This window comes from Ochlerotatus camptorhynchus, unplaced genomic scaffold, assembly GCF_037179485.1.
Source record: "Ochlerotatus camptorhynchus isolate MF236.1 unplaced genomic scaffold, CSIRO-AGI_Acam_v1.1 ptg000092l, whole genome shotgun sequence".
NCBI lineage: Eukaryota > Metazoa > Arthropoda > Insecta > Diptera > Culicidae > Ochlerotatus > Ochlerotatus camptorhynchus.
Genome location: NW_027040582.1, coordinates 514,843 through 542,530, shown reverse-complemented (window position 1 = coordinate 542,530; position 27,688 = coordinate 514,843). Strand labels below are relative to the sequence as shown.

The window sequence follows — 27,688 nt, the reverse complement described above, 5'->3', positions numbered from 1 at the left end:
AAGTTACTGTGGAACTTCTGAGAAGTTACTCTGAACTTCATGTAAGCTTCTTAGAAATTACTCTGGAACTTCTGAGATGTTACTCTGAGCTCAATGGAAGGTACTCTAAACTTCAGGGAAGATCCTCTGGAGCTTCAGAAAATGAACTCAAGAGCTTCAGGGAAGTTACTCTGGAACTTCAAGGAAATTATTATGAAACTTCTAGAAAGTTTCTCTGGAGCTTCTGGGAAGTTACTCTGGAACTTCTGGGAGTTTACTCTAGAACTTCTGGCAAGTTACTCTGGAGCTTCTGGAAAGTTACTCTGAATTTCAGGGTAGTTACTATGAAGCTTCTGCAAAGTTGCTCTGGAACTTCTGGGAAGTTACTCTGAACTTCAGGGAAAGTACATTGAACATCAAGGAAGGTACTCTGGAGCTAAAGGGAAGGTACACTGGATCTTCTTGGAAGTCATTGTGGAACTTCAAGAAAGTTACTATGGAACTTCTGGGAAGTTACTCTGGAACTTCTGGAAGCTACTCTGGAACTTTAGGGAAGTTGCCCTGGAACTTCTGGGAAGTTACTCTGAACTTCAGGAAATTTACTCTGGAACTTCTGGGAAGTTACTCTGAACTTCATGTAAGTTTCTCTGGTATTTTTTGGAAATTACTTTGGAACTTCTGGGATGATACTCTGAGCTTCATGGAAGGTCCTCTGGAGCTTCAGAAAATATACTTAAGAGCTTCAGGGAAGTTACTCTGGAGCTTCTGGGATGTTACTCTGAAACTTCTAGAAAAATTCTCTGGAGCTTTTGGGAAGTTACTCTGGAACTTCTGGGAGGTTACTCTAGAACTTCTTTGAAGTTACTCTGGTGCTTCTGGGCAGTTACTCTAAATTTCAGGGAAGTTACTCTGGAACTTATAGAAAGTTTCTCTGGAGCTTCTGCGAAGTTGCTCTGGAACTTCTGGAAAGTTACTCTGGAACTTCTGGGAAGTATCTCTAGAACTTCTAGAAAGTTTCTCTAGAGCTTCAAGGAAGTTACTCTTGAACTTCTGGGAAGTTACTTTGAACATCAGGGGAGGTACACTGAACATCAGGGAAGGTACTCTGAACTAAGTAAAGTTAGGAACTTCTGAGAAGTCACTCTGGAACTTCAGGGAAGTTACTCTGGAAGTTCAGGGAAGTTACCCTGGAACTTCTGGGAATCTACTCTGGAACTTCTGGGAAGTTAATCTGGAACTTCTGGAAGTTACTCTGGAACTTCTGGAAGTTACTCTGGAACTTCTGGAACTTACTCTGGAACCTCTAGGAAGTTGGTGTGGATTTTCTGGAAAGTTACTCTGGAACTTCAGGGAAGTTACTCTGAACTTCAGGGAAGGTACTCTGAACTTCAAGGAAGGTTCTTTGGTGCTTCAGGGAAGTCACTCTGGAACTTCAAAGAAATTACTCTGAACTTCCAACTTCCCAGAAGTTCCAGAGTAAGTTTCCTAAAATTTACTCTGGAACTTCAGGGAAGTTACTCTGAAACTTCTGGGAAGTTACTCTGGAACTTCAGGGATGTTAATCTGAAACTTCTGGGAAGTTACTCTGGAACATCTAGGAAGATCCTCCGGAACTTCTGGGAAGTTACTCTCGAACTTCATGAAAGTTACTCTGGAACTTCAGGGAAGGTAGTCTAAAACTTTAGAGAAGATATTCCAGAACTTCAGGGAGTTACTCTGGAAGTTATGGAAAGTTACTGTGGAACTTATTGGAAATTGCTCTCGAACTTCTGAAAAGTTACTCTGGAGCTTATGGGAAGTTACTATGGAAGTTATGGGAAGTTACTCTGGAACTTATTGGAAGTTACTCAGGAACTTCTTGGAAGTTACTCTGGAACTTCTGGGAAGTTACTCTAGAACTTCAGGGATTTTTTCCTGGAACTTCAGGGAAGTTATTCTGGAGCTTCAGTGTAATTATTCTGGAACTTCAGTGCAATTATTCTGGAACTGCAGGGAAGATACTCTGGAACTTCAGTAAAGTTACTCAGGAATATCAGTGAATTTCTTTTAGAACTTCAAGGAAGTTATTCTGGAACTTCAAGGAAGTTACTCTGGAACATCAAGGAAGTTGCTCTGGAAATTCAGGGAAAACCCCAGAGCACTTCAGGGAACCTTTTGGGGTGTTCTAAGAGGGCTTCTGGTGAACTCCGGTAAATCTTCAATTTTTAGTATTAGCTGCAAGGAACTTCTGGAAAACTTTAGAGTAGTTAAGAGGAAACCTAATGGAAAAACTTTTATGAAATCCAGCTTTGCGGAAACTTAACTTAGTTCCAAGGATACTTTTGGTATGTTCGGTGAGGATTTTAGCTGAGTTGCTTCAGAGATACTGCAAGGAAACTTTTTGGAAGTTTTGATGTAACTTCAGGGAGCTTACGAAGAATCTTCAGTAAAGCTCTAAGGAAACTTCGGGTCAGTAAGGAGAGGACTGATGTTAACTTCAGAAGAAATTTCAGGTTTTAGCAGTGAGGTTCAATTTACTTTGATGTATTTTGGAATAATTCAGAAGCAGATTTTGCGACGCATATTTCATATTGTTAAAACTCGCGTCGTTTTGTGTAAAATAGCGAAAGGAATAGATTGACCCGAGCTTTTGCAATCTTAAATGATGCGTCGTAAGAAAAGTGCAGTTCAATTTTTCAAAAATACAATAAATTGAACGTTAAGGAACTTCAGTATGAACAAAGAGAAGTTTTGAGGAGATTTTACAAAATTTCGGATAGAACTTCAGGAAAACTCGAGGGAACTTTCTGAACGGTTGATCAGACCACAAAATTAAGTCAAGTCAACAAAATTTGGCAATCCAAGAAAACTTTCTCAAATATGAGTAAAATCCATGAGTATGATACTCAGTCTAGGATTAAACTAATAGACTAAGTGAAACCTCTATCGATTTTCCTCATATTCGAAAAGTTTTCCTGGAAAATTCCGGAAAATTCAACACACTGTTGACGACGAAATTGAGTCGACTCGACTGAATTTTGAGACAGTCTGATCGATCGTGTTCAACTTCAGGGGAGTACAAAGAGTACTTCCTTAAAGCTTTTTACGAATTTTTCAGAGATTTCCCAGAATAATGAAGCGCTCCGGAAAGCCGGAATCCAGCAGTCTTTGAAAAATGTATTACTTAATTATTTGCAGTCACATTGCAAATCAATACAAATCAATTCTCTTTCACCTGCAAGACTGAAAACACTCACATATACAAATTTACAATTTAGGTTTTATCACGGTTTTGAAGAGGTTTACAAGGCTCATAATGGACTTGTTGACCATAGTAAAAGTGGAAATGTTGCTTGTGATAGACATTCTCCTCTATGAAAGAGAATGTCTGCGTGATTTTTAAGTTTAACCCATTCTTGATGCTTACCGAATAGGGAATTAAAATCTAATCTAGATTGAGACTTTCAGAAAATCAGGATTAAACCGCGAGTTTGAAAATGTCTTCCGATTTCCACGAAAAATTTTTCTGGATTCCTCCAGAAATTTCTTTTTGTTCCCCTCAGAAAATTCCTCTGCAAACTTCTTCCTTAGATAATTCTCATGACCCTTCTGGGACAATTCTTATTGTTTTCACCTGCTTAAATTGATTCCCGGGAAACGTAACTTTTGGTAAATTTCCCGGGATGTCCCGGGTAGGAAACACTATCAGGGAGGTCAAGCAATTTTACGACCCGAAAAATTCCTAGACCGGACCTGAAGTCGAATCCAGCCACCACCACCAGCATGGTCTTGCTTTACAGCTGCGCCTTTACCGACTGAGCTAAGAGAGGCCCCAGTTTAACCATTTCAGTCAATCATAATTTGGGAGAGAGGATTCAACGACCCCGTTCGTTCGGCACAAGACGATCTGTACGCAAAGTCCACACAAATTCCTAAATTGTCATTAAAATTTAATTCGATCTATAATCTTACACAATATTAGTCCCTAATGTAAACCCCATACTTAAACCTAACCCCCCCCCCCCCTCCCCCCATTAACTGATCGCTATCGACTGCCCTTGGTTCTTCTCCCGAACAGCAGCAGCTCCCGGTCGTGGAGGAACCGTTCCTCCAACGTCCGGAAGCTCCCGAGAGTATTGGCTTTCGTTCCGAGGCACATCTTGAACTGTGCCTCCTCAAGGTTTCTATCACAATTGATCGGATGAAAGATGTGCACCAGCGACGGGTCCGGTGCGCGGAATACGGACAGCTCCTGCTGCTGCTGCCTGTGTGGATCCTGGAACGGATCCACCTTCCCGTCGGCCACATCCAGCAACCGCTGGCTTCCCTTCAGGTTGGCAGCGATGATGCTTTCGAGAAATTTCACATCCTCCAGACCCCACCCGGTGATGTCGGTGTTGAAGCCACCGAGGTCTGGCCGAAGGATGTCCGATTTGTAGATTCCGGCTAGGCCGTAGCCGAACTGGCGGAAGTACCCGTTCAGGTTGGTGACCGGGTACGGGGATGAGAAGTTTCGACTGTCGTCGGAATATCGATGAAGGTGTTCGGTGGTGATTGGTTTGGGACCCGAATCCCCGTAGTTACGACCCAGGGCGTCCGGGTGGGAATCGTATTCGCTGAAGACTATCGGCAGGTAGACCTGCCGGTTTTGTATCACGTTAGCTCGTATCCGATCGAGCGTCCGTTGAGTGAAGATCATGTCGACGTCGATGAAGAAGAGGACGTCGTCCTGTTTGCAGAATGGACTCTTGATGGCACGATCGAGGGCTACTCCGCGGGAGAAGTTTCCATGGAGCTGAAGGTAGTTGATGCGATTCTGCGGGTACTGCATCCGAAGATGATCAAGGAGTCCCCTTATGAGCGGTGAATCGGATGGGTCGACGTACATGGAGACCAGCAAATCCGTGCGTTGGTCCTGCTTGAGGGCCACCTGTTCAAAGTTGCGCAGGAATCGCATGAAGGTTTCCGATCGGCCAGCGAGCGGAATGATGAAAACGATTCGATCCTTGTAGATCTCGGTCGTTGGTGGGTTGCTGATGGCAAACGAGTCCGACAAGCGCTCCCAGCCGCTGTTCAGAAATGATCGCATGCGATCTGAAAAAAAAAAATAGAAAGAGTGAATTAGATAACACTTACATGGGAGGTAATCTAGTAAGGTACCTAATCCAGTGCTATTATCAAAAGGTCGGGTAATTTCATTGGGTAACCGTCGATCCAAGGTCACTGCGTGGGCTGGGATAACCTCGTCGGTGATTTCCCGAACCCGAATGTCCGTGAATGATCGTTGGATGTAGAGATGCCTCCGAACCGGGACGGTCATCTTCTTCCCCCGGTACTTCTTATACACCAGCAGCAAGTCCAAGATGAGATCTTGTCCGTACAAGCTGTTAACGCGCATATATCCGTACAGCAGCTCGCGAAACTCGATCACGCGACCCCGCTGGCGCGAGAAGTTATTGATGTGCTCCATGATCTACGAGCAAATGAAGAGAGACATACAATTAAGACATACATCTATTAGATCTTCAAGTACCAACTCAAGAGCTCGCAACCGGTTCATTGAAAGCCGCATTGTTTGCCAAGCAATCAATTACCTCGTTGACACGCTATTTACTAACCTCTCGAACGACATCGTTCAGACCCTCCTTGAGAGATGATTCAATCTTTCGCTTCGGATTTGGATGCATCGCCGAGTAGAGGCTCTTGGCGATGAAGTCCCACTCGATTATCTCTTCTAGGTGCACCGGCCGATGACGGTTGAGATCTGGCGTCGAACCTTGAAGTAGAATAGTCAATGTTGCTAGCGAGAACATTAGCCTTGGGGAGCGAGAACGGGGGTCTACGAACCTAGGATGTTGTGATCCCCCAGGTAGTCGATGTTGGTTTGGTCCGCGGGGAAGATCGGAACGCCGGGAGCGAGGTTTTTGTTGATCCTAGGGATCTGCAGCAGGGCCGTCATTTGGGCAATGTCCCGATGGAGCATCAGGGACTGCTGGCGTAGCTCCTGGGCTTTGAGCCCCAGCGTGTAGGCGTGCAGGCGGTACATAAAGGCGGGCTTTTTCACCGGGTGTAGTGTGATGGCACTGTGAACTTCCTTGTTCTTGAGGTTCCCGCTGAAGGCACGGCTTCCGCTGCTGTTGTGGTGCAGAATGGATTGCATCTGGGAATTGGCGATCGCTGATTAGTGCTGTGGAATGAGAGTGGGTTGTGGGAGATTTTACCTCGTAGTTCCAGGTACAGGGAATACCCGCGAACTTTTGAACACATCGTCCGACCTCCACGTCTTCGTGGGTACTGTAGAGGTTTTTGAGGCAAGTTGGAATGTGTGGAGCCACTGAAATGGTAGTCAATTTTAATGATCGTGGTCGAATGGGCATCATTGTTCAATCAAACCTCTTCGCAGCGTCTCGCGACTCATGATCACTCCGGGGCCGCCCATGCAGAAGTTCTCGTCAAACTCCAGCGACAGCAGCCCAAACTCTTCGCTATTGCCGCGCCCAGCCTGCCCAATGAACTGGGGCTTTGAACTGTCCACCGATCGTAGGAACTTTTCCAGCTTGTCCGTCCGGATGAACACGTCATCGTCAGCCCGGGCAAACCACTCAAACTTGTCTATGTAGTGTTCGTACATGTAGTGCAGCATCATGAAGCTCTTCTTCTGCGGTGGATACCGATCGTCAACGCCCTTCAGCGCCACCAGCGGGAGATCTGAGGAAAACAAAAAATCAAGAGTCATTTCAAATAATTCTACAACCGATGCGACATGATGTCTTACTGTCCGCAACGGATTCCTCCGAGCTGAAGAAGGCAATCCTGCCGGGGATCGTCTTGCCCCACGTGTCGTAAACGGCCTTGGCCCGGCTCTGAAGGAAATCTTTGGCCGTCATGACCCCCACAAAGACTAGGTTACGCTGCGAGTTGTCGGGCGTCTCCGCTGGATGTAGGCCGATGATTTCGAGGGCGGCTGCAAATGGAGGGTAAAAATTTCATCAGAAAATTATACGATCATAGTTCGCCATTCGCCAAGCGATCGACAGCTGAAAGGTTGTTGCATTTTCCTAGCGATTCACGCGAAATGTGAGTTTGTTTTGGCTTTCGCTTTCCGCGAAACTTTTACCCCCATCAACATGTGCGAGCGTGCACTCGATTAATTGAAATGTGAACCCGTTTCGATTGCCCACGTTGTGCGGAGAGGCAATCGAGCAAATCGCAGTTTATGCTAATGGGGTTGTACATACAAGTGTGCAGCCGGCACGGTTCGAGTTCACCTCGAACAGTGAGGATCGTTACGGAGATCGCAACGCGTGTGTAAGCAATAGGTTCGCAATCACAGATCTGTAGAGGTTTTTTTTGTTTATGATTTCTGAATGTTCAAAGGAATGCATTATTGTAAATATTGACATCAATTTGACAGATTTACAGGTACGGAGAACGATCAGACTGATCATGGGTTGGGAAATTTAACGGACTGATTGAGCAATATTGAATAGCACGAAATTCTGGTGGTTTTTGCTATAAAGGTACGCTAGGAACAGTGAATACGTTTCAATCAGGCCTGTCATGGTGGTCACTGGTTCATCACTCCTGGTGCACGACGTTAGGCATACATACCACAGACAAACAGACGTAACTCTTTGAATAAGTTTTTCTTGAAAACATTGTACCTAAACAATAGGACCTCAGTAGTGACATCTCTCGAGCTTCTCGCAGAAAACAAGCTAGCTCGCTAAGTCGCAAACAATGTTGCATGCAAGATAGACAGAATATATAGAAAGGTCAAAGTGATCCGATGCTAGCGCTGCGGTGAGTAGTTCACGGAAATGACCATATTCAAATCACTTGTCAATGCATGAACGATGATCCAGAACAAAGAGTTACATCTGTTTGTCTGTGTACATACGTTAGGCATAAATACAATTGACATAAAAGACGATAGGCATAAATCAAATTTCAAAGAAAAATCATAAAGTTTTCCATTCTTTCTCTCATGAGCTGTTCTTTGTAAACAATCTTAATCTTCGTTGTGCATTCATGATTTCTAATATTTTAAGATGAGACCCAAAGGATTAGCTGAGTTTTGATGTGAGCATTTCCTTTGGAATGATGAGCCATTGGACCGAAACACGAAATTTACCATTCTTTTTCTCATGAGCAGTTCTTTAGGAATATTCTTCGTTGTCTTATTCTAAGTATTATTTAACTTAAGGACGTAGTTTGGTTTGCATGTTGAGTCTTGAGTCTTGAGTCATTAAACCGAATGTTTAGAAGAGGGATGTTTGACATCAAATACATATGTACCCATCAACATGGGTATTTTTGAAATCGGAGTTACGTCGGAAACCGATATCTGACGCCATTTTGAAAGCAAACATGAAGGGTTCCAGTTTAAGAAAAATAGGGAAAAACTACCAAATACCCATCAATATGAGTATTTTTCTGGCAGCTTCCAGCTTAAAAAAATGTCGAATACCCCACAATATGGGTATTACCGAAATCTGATTGTGAAGTCTAGAGGCTGGAAATCGTTGTCCGACGCCATATTGAAATCCAAGATGGCGAACTCCACTTTCTGAAGAAGTGTCAAATACCCTACAATATGAATATATTCAAAACGGGGACGATGCCAAAAATCAATATCCGACATCATTTTGAAATCCAGGATGGCGGCACTTGGGTTCAGAAAAAAGTGTCAAATACTCATTAATATGGGCATTTTCAGAACAAAGATGACTCGAAGATGACGATAATCGATGTTCGACGTCATTTTAAATTCCAAGAAATCGATGCCAAAAATCGATGTAAGATGCCATTTTGTAATGCAAGATCGCGGCTATTGAATTCAGAAAAAGTGTCAAATAACCATCAATCAGGTATTGTTGGAATCGGGATGACGTCTAGACGCCAGAAATCTAATTCCAACATCATTTTTAAATCAAATATGGTGGCTTCCGGCTTGAGGAAAAATATCGAATACCCTACCGAATATTACTGAAATCCGAGTGAAGTCTAGTGGCTAAAAACCGACGTATGACGCCATTTTAAAATCCAAGATAGCGACTTTGGTTTAAGAAAAAGGGTGAAATACTGCCACATACCCATCAATAGGGTATTAACGGAACCGCAATCCGGCGGCTTCCGATTTCAGAAGAAGTGTCAAATACCCTTCAATATTGGATATTTTCGGAACGGGGACGATGCATCGATGCCGAAAATCAATAACCGACGCTATTTTGAAATCCAAGATGGCAGCACTCGGGTTCAGGAAAAGTGTCAAATACCTTACAATATGGGTATTTTCGGAACTGGGACGACTTGTAGATTTAAAAAATCGATGTCCGATGCCATTTTGGAATCCCAATATGGCGGCAATCTGAAAGATTCAAATACACACTTAGAAATACCTAATCTTACACGTGACGGAATCCACAGTTGACAGAAAGGATGAGACGTAAAAAAACATCCCAAGTAACAATTTGGGTTTTATTAGGGTTCTGCAGACCATGGTTTAGACTTGTAGAATGCTTTAAAACATCGATAGAACTTGAAATGTAACTTGGGATGTCATGTAAAATTAAGTGTTCCGAGACTGAAAAGTTCAAAAGTACGTTTGATTGAGCTGAATTTCGCGTCTATTATGACTCAATTTTATGTCAAAATTGACGCTCGTTTATGTCAGTCTTAGAGCACCTAAATTTACATCAAATTTCGAGGTATTTTCGAATCAAGGACGGCACAAAGAGGCTGAAAATCGATGTCCGACGCCATTTTGGAATGCAAGATGGCAGCACTCGGGTTCAGCAAAAGTGTCAAATACCTTACAATATAGGTATTTTATGAGGGGGCTCCCTTAGCTCAATCGGTAAAGGTGTAGCTACAAAGCAAGACCATGCTGGATTGGACAATTTGTCGACTTTCTTGGGCATAGAGTATGATTATACTTGCCACACAATTATAGTAATGCAAAAATGGTACAGGCATCGAAAGCCCTCAATTAATAACTGTAAAAGTGCATCTAGAACACTAAGTTGAACGCACACAATAAGCTAATATGCTATAAGCAATAAGCTTGAAATGCTAAGAAGAAGAAGAAGAAGAAGAAGAATAAGAAGGTGAAGAAGAAGAAGAAGAAGAATGTGAAGAAGAAGAAGAAGAAGAAGAAGAAGAAGAAGAAGAAGAAGAAGAAGAAGAAGAAGAAAAAGGTTTTTTTTAACGGGAACGACGTTTAGAGCTCGAAAATTGATGACAGATGCCATTTTGGAATCCAACATGTGTCAAAAACTATAAAATATGGTTATTTTTACCGACCGGTGGATGACGAAAATTGATATCCTACGTCATTTTGGAATCCAATATCGAGTTCAGAATAAGTGTCAATGTGGGTATTTTCGAAATGGAGACGACGTGTCGATCAGTGCTGATAAAAATCATTTCTCCTACACTCAACTTAGCTGAAAATAAAGACAACTAGGGTAAAGAACTGCTTCGGCCTAATCGCCCATTTTGGGCCTATCGAGCAGAAAACATCAAATAAATCCATGATTTCAGAGTTAACAAGACAATTATTCGTTTAGTACGATACTTGCTACATGCTACCGAACGAAGTCAATAAGAACGCGTGATATGAATATTTGCACCCAATATTCTCAAATACAAATGAAGCGCTCCGACCAAATCAATTTTTATCATCATCCGATTGGTCGAAGTGAATTCAGTGGCGTTTCAATGGCGTTTCAATGCATTAGGTCGAGTTTCGAATCGATATATTGATGCTGCGGTGGACAATATTCTAAATAATCATTTCGCCCAACATTGATTTGATTGTTTTGCTTTTGAGGATCGATTCTGGTATTGACAATTGTGAGTTGGATAATCTAGCACTGGTGAATGTCAACAAATTTCCCTGAAGTTTCATCGAACTTTCCCGAGTTTTCCCAAACCTTCCCAAAGTTTCCCCGAATTTCTTAAAAGTTTTCCCGAGCTTCCCGAAGTTTCCTCAAACTTCCCTGAAGTTTCCCGAACTTCCCTGAAGTTGTCTGAATTTCCTTGAAATTTCATTGAACTTATCCAAAGTTTTCCAAACATCCCCGTAGTTTTACCAAACTTCCCCGCAATTTTTCAAAAATTCCCCGAAGTTTTCCCACACTTCCCTTAAATTTCCCAAACTTTCCTGAAGTTTCCCCGATGTTTTACCAAACTTCCATGAAGTTTTCCCAAACTTCCATGAAGTTTTCCCAAACTTCCATGAAGTTTTCCCCAACTTCCATGAAGTTTTTCCAATCTCCCATGAAGTTTTCCCAAACTTCCATGAAGTTTTCCCAAACTTCCATGAAGTTTTCCCAAACTTCCATGAAGTTTTCCCAAACTTCCATGAAGTTTTCCCAAACTTCCATGAAGTTTTCATAAACTTCCCGGATGCTTTTCCAAACATACCAGAAGTTTTCCCGACCTTCTGTGAAGTTTCCCAGAACTTCCTCGTAGTTTCCCTGAATTTCCCAGAAGTTTCTCCGAACTTTCCAGAAGTTTCCTTTAACTTCTCTGAAGATTTCTTGAACGTCTCCGAAGTTTTCCCAAACTTCCCCGAAGTTTTCTCCAACTGTTCCGAAGTTTACCCGAACATCCCAAAAGTTTCCCCGAAGTTCCTCGTAGTTTACCCGAATTTTCCAGAAGTTTTTCCGAACTTCCCCGAAATTTCCCCGAGCTTCCCCGAAATTTCCCCGAACTTCCCCGATGTCTCTCCGAACTTCTCAGAAGTTTCTTCGAACTTTTCCGAAATTCTCAGAAATTTCCCCAAATTTTCCCGAAGTTTCCTTGAACTTACCTGAAGCTTTTCCAAGCTTCCCTGAAGTTTCTCGAGCTTTCCTGAAGTTTCTCGAACTTTCTTGAAGTTTTCCAAAACTTTCATGAAGTGTTTCCAAACTTCCCAGAAGCTTTTCCAAACCTCTCCGAAGTTTTCCCAAACATCCCAGAAGTTTTCCGGACCTTCTGTGAAGTTTCCAAACCTCCCCGAAATTTCTCCGAAGATTCCCCAAACTTCTCAGAAGATTCTCCGAACTTTCCCAAAAGTTTTCTTGAATTTCTCAGAAGTTTCCACGAATTTTCCTGGAACTTTCTTGAAGCTTTCCTAAACATTCCTGAAGTTTCCCGAACTTTCCCGAACTTTCCTGAAGTTTCCACGAAGTTTCCCCAAAATTTCATGAAATTTTCTCAAACTTCCCAGAAGCTTTTCCAAGCTTCCTCGAAATTTTTCCAAACATCCCAAAAGTTTTCCCGACCTTCTGTGAAGTTTGCCGAACTTCCTCGTAGTTTTCTCGAATCATTCCCGAATTTCCCAGATGTTTCTCCGAACTTCCCCGGAGTTTCCTTGAACTTCCCTGAAGTTTACCGAACATCCCTGAAGTTTACCGAAAATCCTTGAAGTTAACCGAACATCCCTGATGTTTCCCCGAGCTTTCTCAAATGTTTTCCAGAATTTCCAGAAGTTTCCCCAAACTTTCCCGAAATTTCCTTGAACCTCCCCGAAGTTTTCTCAAACTTCTCCGAAGTTTCTACGAACTTTTCCGAAGAATCCTCAAACTTCCCCGAAGCATTCTCGAACTTCTCCGAAGATTCCTCAAACTTCCCAAAAGTTTCCCCGAACTTCCCTGAAGTTTCCCTACATTTCCCAAAAGTTTCCTCAAACTTCCCTGAAGTTTCCCGAACTCATCTGAAGCTTCCCGAACTCATCTGAAGCTTCCTGAACTTCCCTGAAGTTTCCCAAACTTCCCTGAAGTCTCCCAAACTTCCATGAAGTTTCCTCGAAATTCCCTGAAGTTTCCCGAACTAATCTGAAGTTTCCTGAACTTCCCTGAAGTTTCCCAAACTTCCCTGAAGTCTCCCAAACTTCCCTGAAGTTTCTCCGAACTTCCCCGAACTTCCCTGAAGTTTCCATAAATTTCCCAAAAGTTTCCTTGAACTTCCCTGAAGTTTCCCGAACTAATCTGAAGTTTCCTGAACTTCTCCGAAGTTTCCCGAACTAATCTGAAGTTTCCTGAACTTCCCTGAAGTTTTCCAAACTTCCCTGAACTCTCCCAAACTTCCCTGAAGTTTCCTTGAACTTCCCCGAACTTCCCTGAAGTTTCCCTAAATTTCCGAAAAGTTTCCTCGAACTTCCCTGAAGTTTCCCGAACTAATCTGAAGTTTCCTGAACTTCCCTGAAATTTTCCAAACTTCCCTGAAGTCTCCCAAACATCCCTGAAGTTTCCCAAACTTCCCTGAAGTTTCCTCGAACTTCCCTGAAGTTTCCCGAACTAATCTGAAGTTTCCTGAACTTCCCTGAAGTTTCCCAAACTTCCTTGAAGTCTCCCAAACTTCCCTGAAGTTTCCCCGAACTTCCCGATTTTTTTCCAAACATCCCCGAAAATTTTCCGAAGTTTTCCCAAACTTTCTTGAAGTTACCCCAAAGTTTTCCCAAACTTCTTCTAAGTTTTCTAAAACCTCTTCGAAGTTTTCCCAAGCATCGCATAAGTTTTCCAAAACTTCCCCGAAGTTTTCCCGAACTTAACCGAAGTTTCCCCAAACTTAAACGAAGTTTCCCCGAACTTCACCAAAGTATTCCCAATCACCCCAGAAGCCTTCGCCAAACTTTCCCAAATTTCCACAAACTTATCCAAAGTTTCCACAAACTTCTCCTAAGTTTCCACAAACATCTACAAAGTTTCCACAAACATATCCGACATTTCCACAAACATCTCCGACATTTCCACAAACTTCCCGAAGTTCTCCGAACATCCCCAAAATTTCCCCAAACTTCTTAGAAGTTTCTCCAAATTTCCCGGAAGTTTCCCTGAACTTTCCCTTAGTTTCCATGAACTTTCCTGAACTTCCTCGAAGTTTCCCCGAAGTTCTTAAAACTTCCCCAAAGTTTCCCCGAACTTCTCAGAAGTTTTCCCAAACTTTCATTTAGTTTCCAGGAATTTTCCGAAACTTTCCCGAAGTTTCCCAAACTTTTCCGAAGGTCTGCAAACATCCCCGAAATTTCCTCGAACTTCCCCGAAGTTTTCACAAACTTCTCGGAAGTTTCCACAAACTTCTCCTAAGTTTCCACAAACTTCTCCTAAGTTTCCACAAACATCTCTGAAGTTTCCACAAACATATCCGACATTTCCACAAACATCTCCGACATTTCCACAAACTTCCCAAAGTTCTCCGAACATCCCCGAATTTTCCCCAAACTTCTTAGAATTTTCTCCGCATTTCCCTGAAGTTTCCCCAAACTTTCCCTTAGTTTCCACGAACTTTCCTGAACTTCCTCGAAGTTTCCCCGAAGTTCTCAAAACTTCCCCAAAGTTTCCCCGAACTTCTCAGAAGTTTCCCCGAACTTTCCCTTAGTTTCCACGAACTTTCCCAAACTTTCCCGAAGTTTCCACAAATTTATCCGAAGTTTCCACAAACTTATCCGAAGTTTCCACAAACTTATCCGAAGTTTCCACAAACTTATCCGAAGTTTCCAGAAACTTCTCCGTAGTTTTCACAAACTTCTCGAAAGTTTCCACAAACATCTCCGAAGTTTCCATAAACTTCCTGAAGTTCTCCGAACATCCCCGAAATTTCCCCAAACTTCTTAGAAGTTTCTCCGAATTTCTCTGAAGTTTCCCCGAACTTTTCCTTAGTTTCCACGAACTTTCCTGAACTTCCTCGGAAGTTCTCAAAACTTCCCCAAAGTTTCCCCGAACTTCTCAGAAGTTTCCCTTTATTTTCCACATTCCCGAAGTTTCCATAAACTTATCCGAAGTTTCCACAAACTTATCCGAAGTTTCCACAAACTTCTCCGTAGTTTCCACAAACTTCTCGAAAGTTTCCACAAACATCTCGAAAGTTTCCACAAACATCTCCGAAGTTTCCACAAACTTCTCCGAAGTTTCCACAAACTTCCCGAAGTTAAATTTCCCCAAACTTCTTAGAAGTTTCTCCGAATATCCCTGAAGTTTCCCCGAACTTTCCCTTAGTTTCCACGAACTTTTCTGAACTTTAGTTTCCCCGAAGTTCTCAAAACTTCCCCAAAGTTTCCCCGAACTTCTCAGAAGTTTCCCCGAACTTTCCCTTAGTTTCCACGAACTTTCCCAAGCTTTCCCGAAGTTTCCACAAACTTTTCCGAAGATCTGCGAACATCCCCGAAATTTCCCCGAACTTCCCCGAAGTTTTCACAAACTTCTCTGAAGTTTCCACAAACATCTCCGAAGTTTCCACAAACATCTCCGAAGTTTCCACAAACTTATCGGAAGTTTCCACAAACTTCCCGAACATCCCCGAAATTTCCCCCAACTTCTTAGAAGTTTCTCCGAACTTCCCTGAAGTTTCCCCAAAATTTTCCCTTAGTTTCCACGAATTTTCCTGTACTTCTTTGAAGTTTCCCCGAAGTTCTCCAAACTACCCAGAAGTTCCCCGAACTTCCTCTAAGTACTCCAAACAAACCCGAAGTTCTCTAATCTTCCTCGATATTTTTCGAACTATCTAGAAGGTACCCCCAACATCCCCGAAATCTCCCCAAACTTCTTCGAAGTTCCATCAAACTCCCCCAAGGATCTCCCAACTTCCCCGAAGTTTCTCCAAAATTCCCCGTGTTTCCCAGGAAATCTCACAAGCTTTCTTAGAACCGGGAAACTTGATTTTTGATGAAATTACAGGAAATTGATTCCCAGAATGGTATTTCAATAAAAAAAAAAAATGAATTATATTAGGACGTCATTTTTACAAAAAAAAAAACCCCAGACCGAGATACTGGCTTGATCGTTAACGCCAAAATAAACGATATATTTGATGCTTTCGGCTCGATAAGACGGACATAGGCGCTTAGGTCGAAGTATTGGTTTGCCCTATCTCAGTTACCTTACTGAGGCAAATAGACTTAAGGATTTCATAAGGTCGAGCCGTATGAATTTCATAAGCGTGTCTTATGAATGATTTTCGGGTAACATGAGGTAGCTCGTATACGCCTTGAAACCCTTTAATTTTCCCATGGACCCCGTAATCTCAACGTCCAGGGTTCGGTTCCCGTCTGCTCTAATTTATTATTTTTTCGTCAATGTTATTTTTCATAAGGCAAATAAATGAAATTCTTACCGATTGCTCGTGGCTAAAATTAATCAGTGTTTCTTATGGAATTTTTAGGTCCCTTTCCCTCGGTGCAGAATTATGTTCAATATTCCGGAATTTCAAAAATAACACATAGGGGAAATGGCTCTAATGTTGGTTTATGGATCTAAGATTAAACTTTGCGCAGTGGCGATTTCGTAACCAATGAGGTACATCCGAGGTGCGATTATTGCTAGGATCTAAGATTGGGCCCATCGCTGAAAATCTGCTATTTATCAGTTTTACCTTGATGAACGCGTCATAGGGACGGTACTAATTGATATTTTTGGTCACTATTGAAAATTTAGTCGATTGCTGAATTTATGTATAGGCCCAAATTAGTGGCATTCAGGCCGACATTACATCCATTTCCCCTATAAGAAATTTTCAGATGCTGGTAATATTCAAGATGCCTGATGCTTTTTAAATGGATAAAAAAGGACGCAATCACGCGGTCACAGTAGTCGACGTATTTTCTGTGATAATCCATTGCCTTTCCTTCGGGCTCTCGCAAAACAAGCTACCAAAATACTGTACCAAACTAAAATGTCATATGACATGGCTCTCAAACGACCGTGCCGCCTAAGAATGTTACGCTTTCGTTTGGTTTTTTTTTTCTTATTATGGAGCTGCACACGCCGTGCTTGGGATGATTATCATTATAAAACGTATCGATAAACGATTAAAATCATTGCTGATCAGAAATAGTAGAACTACGATGAAATGACGCTGTTGGTATGATAGTTATTTGACAGTTTGAATTTTACGCGAATATTTTTTTACCAACTCATGTGAGAGAGGTGATGGTAGAGCATGAGTGTAAGAAAATAAAAGGAATATAGTCACGACATCGAAGCGAATGTAGTAAAAGGCAATCACCGTTTACACCTCTGGACGCAATTTGGACCCTCCCTAATCATAATCAGAATAATTTTGAAACCAAAATTAAAGTTTGAATACCTGCCATATATTTACCCTACTCCTGTTCTTCTCTGTTGTGATAGCACCCAGCAACGTCGCCGCTTTTTATGGGTACTAGGACCATTAGGGTGCCAATGATTTTTGTTTTAGATGGAACGTATACAAAATGTTCATTACCTAAAAAACCCCTATGCATGGGCTCAATTGGACATGATTTAGGGGTGCCGCAAAGCGGACATTGGAAAAATATCCCAAGGTAGAAGATCTATTGTTATCTGAAAAAAAAAACTCTTTTGTCCAAAATTTACTTTCTGGGACGTAGATTTTTTTGTGAAATCTCGCGAGTCCCAGAAAGTTGACTTATGTTGAATTTGGAATAAAAACAAAAATTGAATTTCTGAAATTTCACTATGCTTTTTCAGATGGAATCTATTCAATCTTCAAACCGCTTTGCGGCAACGGTCCTTTTTCGAAGCAATTAACATTTAGTATATGGACCGTTTCAAAAAATCATTGGCACCCTAATGACCACGACGAAGTCGTGTTTCGGCACATAGCTTTCCACGCATACGAAGCGTTTACTTTCACCTTAAACAAATTCAAATAGCACCAAATCGTCAGGAAACTGGTGGTACCCCTTCCCCGCCACCTGACACACGGCACTGACAAATCCGAACATCTGCCGACTTTTCTTTTTATTCGACAGCCGAAATGGACGATGAGGATCAACCGCAAAAGGCCATAAATCAGCGCTAATTAGTGTAAACGACAAATTTACTATGCCCAGACCGGTTCGCACCGACTCCTGAGCCCGTCTTCACAACCTCGGTGCAGGGAATGTGATTGCCGATCGGAAGTTTAAAAATCTGCACCGGCCAAAAAAAAAACAAACGCAAATGTCTCGGGAATGTTGCTTTTGAAATTGTTCATCATTGCTTGGCCGGACCTCCCGCATATTTCGATCCATTTTCAACACTTGTGCGAGTAATTCGATCCCCGGGATGAGAGAATTCATTCCCCTGCCTAAATAGACGAAGAAGATGTTCTGGGAAGTCGTCATCGGTAGGAGATGGAACACATGTGTGCCCCTCGAAACGGTTTTCTGTGTGGGAATGCGCATTGAAGTGCAACTGCAGAAGGGAAATCCTCAATAAACCCGGATTGAGGCAGACCGCATCGAAAGGCATTCAGCGCGCATAAGTTTGTCGCATCTGATTGAAACCTGCACGCCACTTGCACTTTCCGATATGCACACTAGTCGAGATGAATCTTAGCGCTGCCTTGATTGGATAATCGCATGCACTCATTGCAATACATCTTGAGTGACTCAAGCCGACCCGATTCTCCATTCTTGACAACGACAACACGGATCACATTGTTGTACCGACTGGATTAGGATTATGTGTCGTTCCATTCAGGCTGCTTGTTAGCTATGATCCATTAGTGTCTATGCGGACGAGGTTACATGCACCGAGAGCGCACCCCCTTGACGGAGTCTTGTATTTTTAGTTTAGATTGATATGGTCTCCGACGGAGACTCGCCGAGCCACTTCAAGGGCTTTGCTGGAACCGATCCGATTCCAGTCGAGTGGATGTTGGGGAGAAGGAGGAGAAGCAAAAGCAATCTTCCATATGTCTAGCATCAAATTGACTCTAGAGAGTCGATTAACTTATCTACTCTGACTGATGTGTGTCGTAATGAGTGAGGTAGGGGGTCTCAGATGGTCTCGGTCTTGGAGGTTTTACAGTTTGTTTTTTTTTTCTTGTTAGATTTATGATGCATGGGGAGACTAATTTAGCTCTTACAGATTGAGACGTTGAATGTTGGTTAGTGCAGCTTCCTGAATTACTAAAGTGATAACATGACATTTGGGGGTTTATAGGGGAATCCAATTAGCAGGTATAAACTTATGTTAAGAGGATCAATTTGAGATCTGAATGTCTTCACCACTTCCGGTATGTACCTATTCCTAGCAGGAGGCTCGGTAGTGAAGCAACTAGGCTTGTCAGTACCGAATCCTTATTGTAAGTACCACTATTTTGGTATTAAGAGGTTCAGTACCGCACGCTATGTCTGAAGGCACTTTTTTTGCGACATTCATGTACCTCAGATTTTCCTTGACAGGATGTTAGTTTTGATCCTAACAATCAAATCTGTGATGGTTTTAAAATATTTCATCTTGGGTTTTTTTGAGAAAAAGTGTTTTGAAGTTTACAAAGCCGATTATGAAGGCGTATATGGACTATTGACGATACAAAACTAATTCGAATTGAACAAATGCAGTTAAACAATGTTCAAATGATGATTGAATTAATCTAAATGACATTAAAGAGTTCTCTTTGACTCTCAATTAAGATCCGTATTGATTATGTTGACTTTGACCAAAATCAATTAATAATTGTTGCTAGAACAATTTCTTAATTAATTTATCTTCCCTCATAAGTAAAGAAGAGAAAGAAACGAGCAGGACAGTCTGAGGCAGCCACGTAATCATAGTAGGCATTGATTTTCGTCCTGTTTCAAGTGTTTTTGTTTTTATTGGAGATATCGTGTAGAAAATTAATCTGGAAAAAATTAAAAAAAAATTGCTTGGATTTAAAAAAAATATATATATTTTTGACTCAATGGCGAGATCGAAAATAAATTCTGGCAACCATGACGAATTGGTTTGAAAATCTTCTAACCGATAATACAGGAACGAAACTCATATGAGGTTAGCTGCTCTTGCCTAGTGAGGTTTGGTAGTCCTAACCTTGAATTACTACAGAATTGCTAGAGCTGCATTGCAATTCCCATATTTTGAATAAGAAAACATTCAGGAAGGTTCAGCGACTTTCTAGGAAATTATGCGAACTATAAGGAACTGTAGTGAATTTTTGGAAAGTTCGGCAAACTATTAATAAGTTCCTCCAAAGAAGCAGAGAAATTCAACAACTTTCAGAGAAGTTCATTGAACTTCAGGAAAGACTTCAGGGAAATTCTTCAAACTTTAAAAGTGTGCTTCGCTCTCCAGATCTGCCAACTTCAGGGACATTTTGTGAGCTTCAGGGGAGTTCAATGCCATCCTGGTGAATTCTACGAACTTCAAGAGAGTTCTGTGAACTATAGCAACATTATATGAATGTCAATGATGTGCTGCAAACAGTTATTTAAACGTGAGGAAATTTTTGCAACCTTTTGATGGTCTGTTAACCACAGGAAAATTTAATAACATTAGGAAAGTACTATGAATTTTGAAAAATATCTGAGAATTTCAGGAAAAAAAACAAGAACATCAAAGAACATCAAGAAAGTTAGAAGAATTTCATCGAAGTTCAACGAAATCAAGGAAAAACATATGAACAGGGATTTGAATTTGAATGTTACTTCTATAAGCTGTCTCATCGGGTCGTTGGTGGAACAACTCCCACCCCATGTCTTAGAAAACAGGTATAATATTGAGAATTTGTTGCAATATCTCTTTCTCTTTTACGCTTCATTTATAAAATGTGATCGAGGGCATGAGCAGGGTGGAAGGGCGGAAAAATGAGAGTTTGCCACCTAAAAAAAAATCGTGAGTACGGCTCACGCATGTTACATTGCCGTTTAACGGTATAAAAAAGGGAGCAGTTTATGAAAATTGAGGTTCATAAATATCCAGAAGACCAAAGTTGACAGTCAAAGTTGTGCGGGTGTGTAGATATTTGTAAGAAAAAAACACCTCAGAAAAAAAAATGATAAAAAGTTTCAAATTATGTCGGACGCAGGTTTCAGAATTCAGACTTCAGAATCTCTCCAAATTGGCAGATGAAAGTAAGCATCACTTTGTTGCCAAAATAATTATATAGTTAGCAGGCAAAAACTAGTCTAGGTTAGTTTTTCAAACGTCGCAGCAAGACCAATGTGTTTAAATTTGAAACAGTCAGGAAACAAATCTAAGATTTCTCACGAAGATTTACTCAGTTTTAAGAAAGAGTGTTTATAAGGTCAGTATGTAACAGTTATCTTTATAACTTTATATTTTAGATGACTTTAAACTATACTTTTGTTATATTACAGACGCTAAAACTGGCTAAATGTATGAGACATACCGGCCGTCAAACTATCCAGCCGGGCCTCAAATCAGCTATGATGAAAGACAACGCGGTCAAGAATGATCCCAATAACGCAATATGGTGGCTGCCGCAAATGCGACTCAGCATACGCAATTTGGATTCACTGGTCGCCATTGTAGGTGCTTGAAAAACGCCATTACCTGATAATCGTGTAGTTTTTGAAGGATGAAATTTTAAGCATAAGCTGATGAAAAACAACACATCGCTGATTTTTCGATGTGTTATGTAAAAAAGCCTAAATTTTTAAGGAAAATTATAAAAACACATTGCACCCTCTATCTACAAACCATGAAAACCATAATAAACGAATACAATCAATGTTTTCAAACATAAAATCCCAATTTTTTAATATCATTATATTGCATCATTACGAGTACTTTTAATTACCTTTCATTTGATATTTTGATCTTTAAAATTTGCCCAGTTGTTCAAAAGCTATAATTTTTTTTAAAAAGTCATTTTTGAAAAAAATAAAAAATAAAAGTTTTTTTGGACTACCCTAACGTTGAAATAGTCACCCCAATGACAAAATGAAAAAAAATATTATACGATGAGGTTCAAAACTACCATTTCCTACCAAATTCTGAGAACCACTATATTGTTTTGCAATGGAATGGCTCAATAATAGTAAATTTAGAGACTAAACCATTGTTTTAATTATTTTATTAATTTAAACATTCTGAGATCATGACATTGTTACGATATCTGACGGTACCGAAGAGGGAATCTTACTGTATCATTGAAACTTAGTGTTTTGACAACTTTAACCCCTTTTTGAATCATTTTCAGCTGAATTTGTTTCGATCTGTAACAGTTTTGTATCATCAATAGTCCGTATACGCCTTTGTGAATAGCTATGTAAACTTCAAAACACTTTTTCTCAAAAAACCCAAGATGAAATATTTTAAAATCTTCGCAGATTTGATTGTTAGGATCAAAACTAGCTTCCTGTGAAGATAAAACTGAGGTACATGAATGTTGCAAAAAAAGTGCCTTCAGACATAGCGTGTACCGGTAATACCGGTATATTACCGGTATCCACGATATTTAATAAAATAAACGAATGTTAGTAGAAACAGCCATAAAAACACAACCTATGTTTTATATCTCATTTTAAAGTGCAAAATCCTTAAAAAATGCTAAACTAATGTAAAGCGATTGCCTCAATCGTATTTTTTAATAAAGAGCGACGGGCAGGCAGATGAAAGAGGTTTTGAGCAGTTCCAGGCAAAATAGTAAAAATGAATTTTTGAATTGATCATCTACGATCGGTATGAAACTTTACGTAATTGTTTGATTCACTTTTTTTTTGCTAAAATTCGGCAAAATGGCGTCCCTGATTTTTTCAGAAAATTGTTGCACGGAAACGATCATAAACGAAACGACGTCTGAGACAAAGTTGTAGAGAAAAATAATATCTGCCCTTTTTTTATTTATTTTATGAAACATTAAAAAAATAAACGCAAACCAAGTATCACAAAATTACGCAAACTTTACAAATGTTCAAAACAATCTTGAAAACTGGTCAAATTTTTGAACGTTTTGTTAATTCCCTTTTTCGTCTATTTTTTCACAGAAAATGATTTAAACTGTCACAAACATTGTTTTCTGAGTGAAGGCTGACTAAAAGTAAATTTGAACGCCCCTCGCGCACCGCTAGCACGCCTCTAGTATTGGGAATCGAAAAGCTTTGACAGTGGTTTGTTTACACTTCTATAGAGAACAACTGGTGCAAATTTAATCAAAGTAGTCGATCGCGTTCAGAAATAACGTCACATGGAACTCGAAAGAAGACAACATATTGTGCACAAACACCTGGAAAATCCGGAATGGTCCGGTTCCAAGCTGGCTAAAGTGCTGATGATGCCGAAAACAACAGTTTGTCGAGTGCTCCAAACCTACAAGGAATCAGCGGAATCGTCAGCTGCGCAACAAGGTGCGTTAAAGCCAACCCCGGTCTTTCGATTCGAGATGTGGCCAGAAGGATACAAGTCGTACAAAGCCAGTAAGCATCCGAAGCAGAATTCCGTGGCCAGAAAGCGTGCAAGGCTTTGATCGATGACGAAACATACGTCAAACTCGATTTTAAGCAGCTACCCGATCAAAAGTTTTACATCGCGACTGGACGTGGGGATGTGCCGGGAAGATTCAAGTTCGCGAATAAGGCCATGATTTGACAAGCAATTTGCAATTATGGGCTGAAAACGGAACCATTTGTCACATCCTCGACGATGACATCCCAAGTTTACATCAAAGAATGCCCGAAAAAGCGTGTATTCCCGTTCACCGCATGCATAGGGGCAAAATTATATTTTGGTCCGATTTCGCCAGCAGTCACTACTCCAAGGTGGTTCTGGAGTGGTATGCTGCAAACAAGATCGATTTTGTCCCCAAGCTAATGAATCCTTCAAATCGCCCAGAATTTCGACCAATCGAAAAATACTTGGCAATTTCAAAGCTGCGACTTCGATGAAACGGCGGGGCAGTCAAGGACATCCAGCAAATGCGGGCAAAATGGAAGAAATACGCTGATTTCGTGTCCGTTTTCACTGTGCGGGTCCTGATGGGCTCCAACAAGAGGTTCGAGATTTCGTTCCAACTGGAGAAATGTAACCATCTAATGCTGCAACTTTTAAGTTCGAATAAAAGAACCGTAAAGCAACCATTAATGGACTTTTTAATCTTATTGAATCACGAATTACAGGTCTTTCTGTGCGTATCAATTTACTTTTAGTCAGCCTTTATAAATTCCATCAAAAAACATTTCATTTGTTTATTTGCTTGTTTATTATGCTTGCATCAACAGACTAGAAATGGTCCCAATGATGCGTTGTAAAAAAAAAGTAGAAGGGTCTGTGCCTAGGGGCACGAATGGAAGCTTGACGTAGTACCGCTAGTGAAAGGCATAAATGTGAAGAGCATTTAGTTCTTTTAATTGATCGATTATCTATTACCTCAACTCTTCTTAAAAATTGATCTGAAAATATTTAAGCTTGCTTGAAGTTTTGAAAATTTCTTGGAACATTTTTCTGAAGATCTTTAAAAATTTCATAGTTTCAAAATTTTGGCGAATTTCTTTTAATTTCTGCAAAATTTTCTGAACTTTTGTAGTTCTGTTCTCAAGATCTACGAACTACCCTGAAGCTCAACAAATTTCTCATTAGATCTTCAAATCTTTCTGAAGCTCTAAAAAAAATCTTAGTAGGCTCTCAGGCCTGCTGTCTGGCATGCTTATTCTTATATAATACATACTTCGTATTATATAAACACTGTTTTGTTGACGGCCAAACGCACTGGAAAATAAGAATCAGTCAAATCATACCCATTGAATAGTGAAATCGGTTTATTTTGCTGCTGGATGCCATCAAAACATAAATCAAAACCATGAAATATTAGAAGAATAAAATCAACATTTTCATTTCACTTGCGGATATTGTGCTGAATGAGTTGAATGAAAATTAACCACAAAGCTATTACATTTGACAAATCAAACGTCAAATCTAATCATCAAGTCGAAAAAGTGTGAACGCATTCAAACATTGTATCCGACAAATTGTATCCGCTCGAATCAGACCAACCAATCAGAGATAAACATATCTTAAGCTCTAATTAGTTCGAAGAAGTGGAAGTCTTAGCATAAGACTGTTGCGTAGTGATCGAGGTTGAACATCAATGTTCATTTGTTGCAGAATTGCTTCGCAGTCGATTCTTCCTTGCAGAGTATCGGCGACGGTTAAGGCTCTGAACACATCTCTTCTGATACGTAAGGGCTCGACATTCATCAATTGGCAGCGATTCTCGTAGCTTGGAAGACGAAGTGGGTATCTTCAAGACAGATTACGGAGCGCGAAGCGAAGAAAACGGCGTTGCACAGATTCAATTCGCTAGGCCCCATTATTGTAGTTCGGGCTCCAGACTGCAGAGCAGTTTTCCAAAGTATATCGCACAAGAGAGCAATAGAGCGACAAGCAGTAAATTTCTGTGAAGTTCTTAGTTATCTTGAAGACAAAGTCAAGATTTCTGGACGCTTCCACCAGTCGGTTTGGACTACACCAGTCAGCAAAGATGTCAATCTGATTTAGGAGAGAACGACAGTCGGCGAGTGAGTGGATGCGCAGAAAAACTTTCAGATCGTCTGCAAACGATAATGCGATAACATGGTGAACGTCGTCGAAATGAAGGAGAAATACCAAAAGCTACCCTGAGGTATACCGGACTTTGTGCAGAAACTTGCTGAGCGACAAGTACCCAAAGTTACTGTCAGTTGGCGCTCCGTAAGGTTTGAACGAAACCATCTCAAAAGATTTCCACCGATCCTTAGCCTATCAAGCTTAGCGATCGCAATTTCGTGGTTCAGCTTATCGAAGGCTGCCGTAAGGTCTGTGTAAATAACGTCCGTTTGGGTCCGAGCAATCAAACTGTCTGTGATGTAAGACGTTAGGCACAGCAGGTTCGTAGTTGTGGAACGCCCCTATACTTAGATATTGCTTGCAATGCGTATTTAGGGACTCTATGACAACCAATTCAAAAAGTTTTGATACAGCACTCAGCGACGTAATTCCCCGGTAGTTGTTTACGTTGCGTTTGCTTGTCTTCCAGCAAGCCTTAGCTGAAGTTTGAATTTTAGATGCTGCTCTAGAAATCGTATCTGTGGTGGCGTCGACAACGCTGAGCATTTGGTTGACCAAAGGTACATTACTGGCCGCGGAGAGTTGCTCGTCTTCAAACACACTAGCAAATTTGGCTGAGAACAGGTTGCAAATGTCTTGAGGACTGCCAGCAGTTTCACCATTAAAAATCATAGAAGAGGGTAAGTCGACTTCCCTGCGTTGCTCATTTACGAAGTTCCAGAAGGATTTCGGGTGTGATTTTAGCCGCCGTTGAATCCTCCTTTAATATTCAACAACAGAGACTACTTAACCGCTTATACTAGTGGTTGATTCTGACATAGTAACATTTCAGCGGCAGTGTGCGGAATTTAGTAAATCTTCTGAGAGCAGTCTTCTTAGTTCTTTTCAACGAGCGAAGATCTTTCGTCATCCACGGGACGCGAGAGTTGATATGGATGATCTTTTTGGAAGCGTGCCTGTCAATGACATATGCCAAGACGTGCGAAAAGGTTTGTGCAGTAATGTTGACGTCTACAGGATCTAGAATATGCTCCCAATCTAGGTTAGACAGCACATGGATAATACTGCGATGGTCAGCTCTACGGAAGTCCTATGACACACCGTTTGGAGTGCTGATGAAATCATGGACAATATTATTTTCGATCACGATAGCTAAAGCATGCATGATGCATGATGATGCACTTCCTTGACTAAAGGTTCGGGTGCCGTGCAGAGGAAAGGAACTGTATCACGAGCACTCACAAAGTAGAGATCCAGAATGCGGTTGTTTTCATTCAACAGACCATTGATTTGTGGCCGAATTGCGGTACTATAACCACCGACGAACCGACGTGACAGCTCATACAAGCTACTTTCAAATTCGTGCCCAAGACGCCATATTTAAAATACATTAAACACTACCGACATCTACTTATCCGATCGCGTCATACCATAAGCAAGGACACGAACCCATGTATAATTTATATTGCCTTGGATTGCGTCTCACTTCATTTGACAGATCTGATCGCCCATTCGAAAGTTCGAATCGTTCGCCGAGATTTGTCAATTCGAATTGTGGACAAACGAAATGCTCCTGTGGCATGTCGGTTCGTCGGTGCTATAACTGTCGTTGTTCTTGTTCTACGATTTTTGTCAATTATTAAGTGTCAATGGGTTGGAGCTGCTTAAAACAAAAAATACAAAAATTGGACAAAGTCATTTTGAGATATTTAGGTTCTAAATTTTGATATAATTTTCACTTGAAATTTCTAAAAACCAGTATATTTTTCCCAGACAAACATAAAAAGATCAGCCTAAAAATATAAAGTAATTTTCCCGAAGACACAATATATCTAAAACTGACGGTTTGGGCGCAAACATTGTTGGCTTCCTAAATACGGATCTCGGACTATTGTGCATTGTTTGGTCATTCTTATTGTTCTTCATCAGGCATTCTTTCGAAAGTAACAGATTCGTGGTGAGTGTTTGAGTGCTGACCGCGTTTTGCGTCCATTGCTGCAATGGAAGCGGTCTGCCCCCCCGTTGACGATACTAACATACAATGAAACCACTGGAGTGGATCATATTCTGATGAAGGAGGCTTATGGGATAGCGGAAGAAAAGTGTTTATTGTGTTGTACCTTTTGACTGTAGTTTTACGATGTTTTGTAAAGTGAACAAGAATCCTCGGCTCTGTAATTCGATCGGGACCCAAAACCGTGAATATTTTTTCAAATATGGTATTGGAAAAATTTGAAAAGTCCGAAAACTTCAGTATTTTTATAAGTTCTAATGATATTTCTATTCGAAATATCCAAGGGGTAATCAACTCTGCACATTGTGCCGAAACACATCGTGGAACACTGATCGGCGCGTCATGGCACACGATGACAAGTATGACACAAAATATAATATAAACTGGCATCACTGTTTTGTGTTGACATTTTGCCAATCGTTGCTAAGGTTTGCTTCTTCGTTTTCTTCAAAGTAAGAGG

The 27,688-nt window shown here is 40.9% G+C and overlaps 1 protein-coding gene and 1 pseudogene across 2 annotated transcripts in view; one reads left to right on the top strand and one right to left on the bottom strand.

Moving 5' to 3' along the window:
• Positions 1-3,987: 3,987 nt before the first annotated feature.
• The window catches only part of Chsy (Chondroitin sulfate synthase), a 108,412-nt gene continuing 84,711 nt past the window's right edge, over positions 3,988-27,688 (bottom strand). Inside the window, exons 3-9 of one of the 2 annotated variants that reach the window (XM_065218703.1) lie at positions 6,734-6,922; positions 6,352-6,666; positions 6,180-6,292; positions 5,806-6,118; positions 5,577-5,722; positions 5,119-5,431; positions 3,988-5,052 (exon numbers count right to left, since the gene is read on the bottom strand). In XM_065218703.1, coding sequence (XP_065074775.1) covers positions 4,004-5,052; positions 5,119-5,431; positions 5,577-5,722; positions 5,806-6,118; positions 6,180-6,292; positions 6,352-6,666; positions 6,734-6,922 — 2,438 coding nt within the window. In that variant the 3' untranslated portion in view covers positions 3,988-4,003. Of the gene's footprint in view, positions 5,053-5,118; positions 5,432-5,576; positions 5,735-5,805; positions 6,119-6,179; positions 6,293-6,351; positions 6,667-6,733; positions 6,923-27,688 lie in introns of both variants that reach the window. The other variant, XM_065218702.1, reaches the window with a different exon arrangement.
• On the top strand, positions 16,205-16,266 carry LOC135698645 (U4 spliceosomal RNA; annotated as a pseudogene).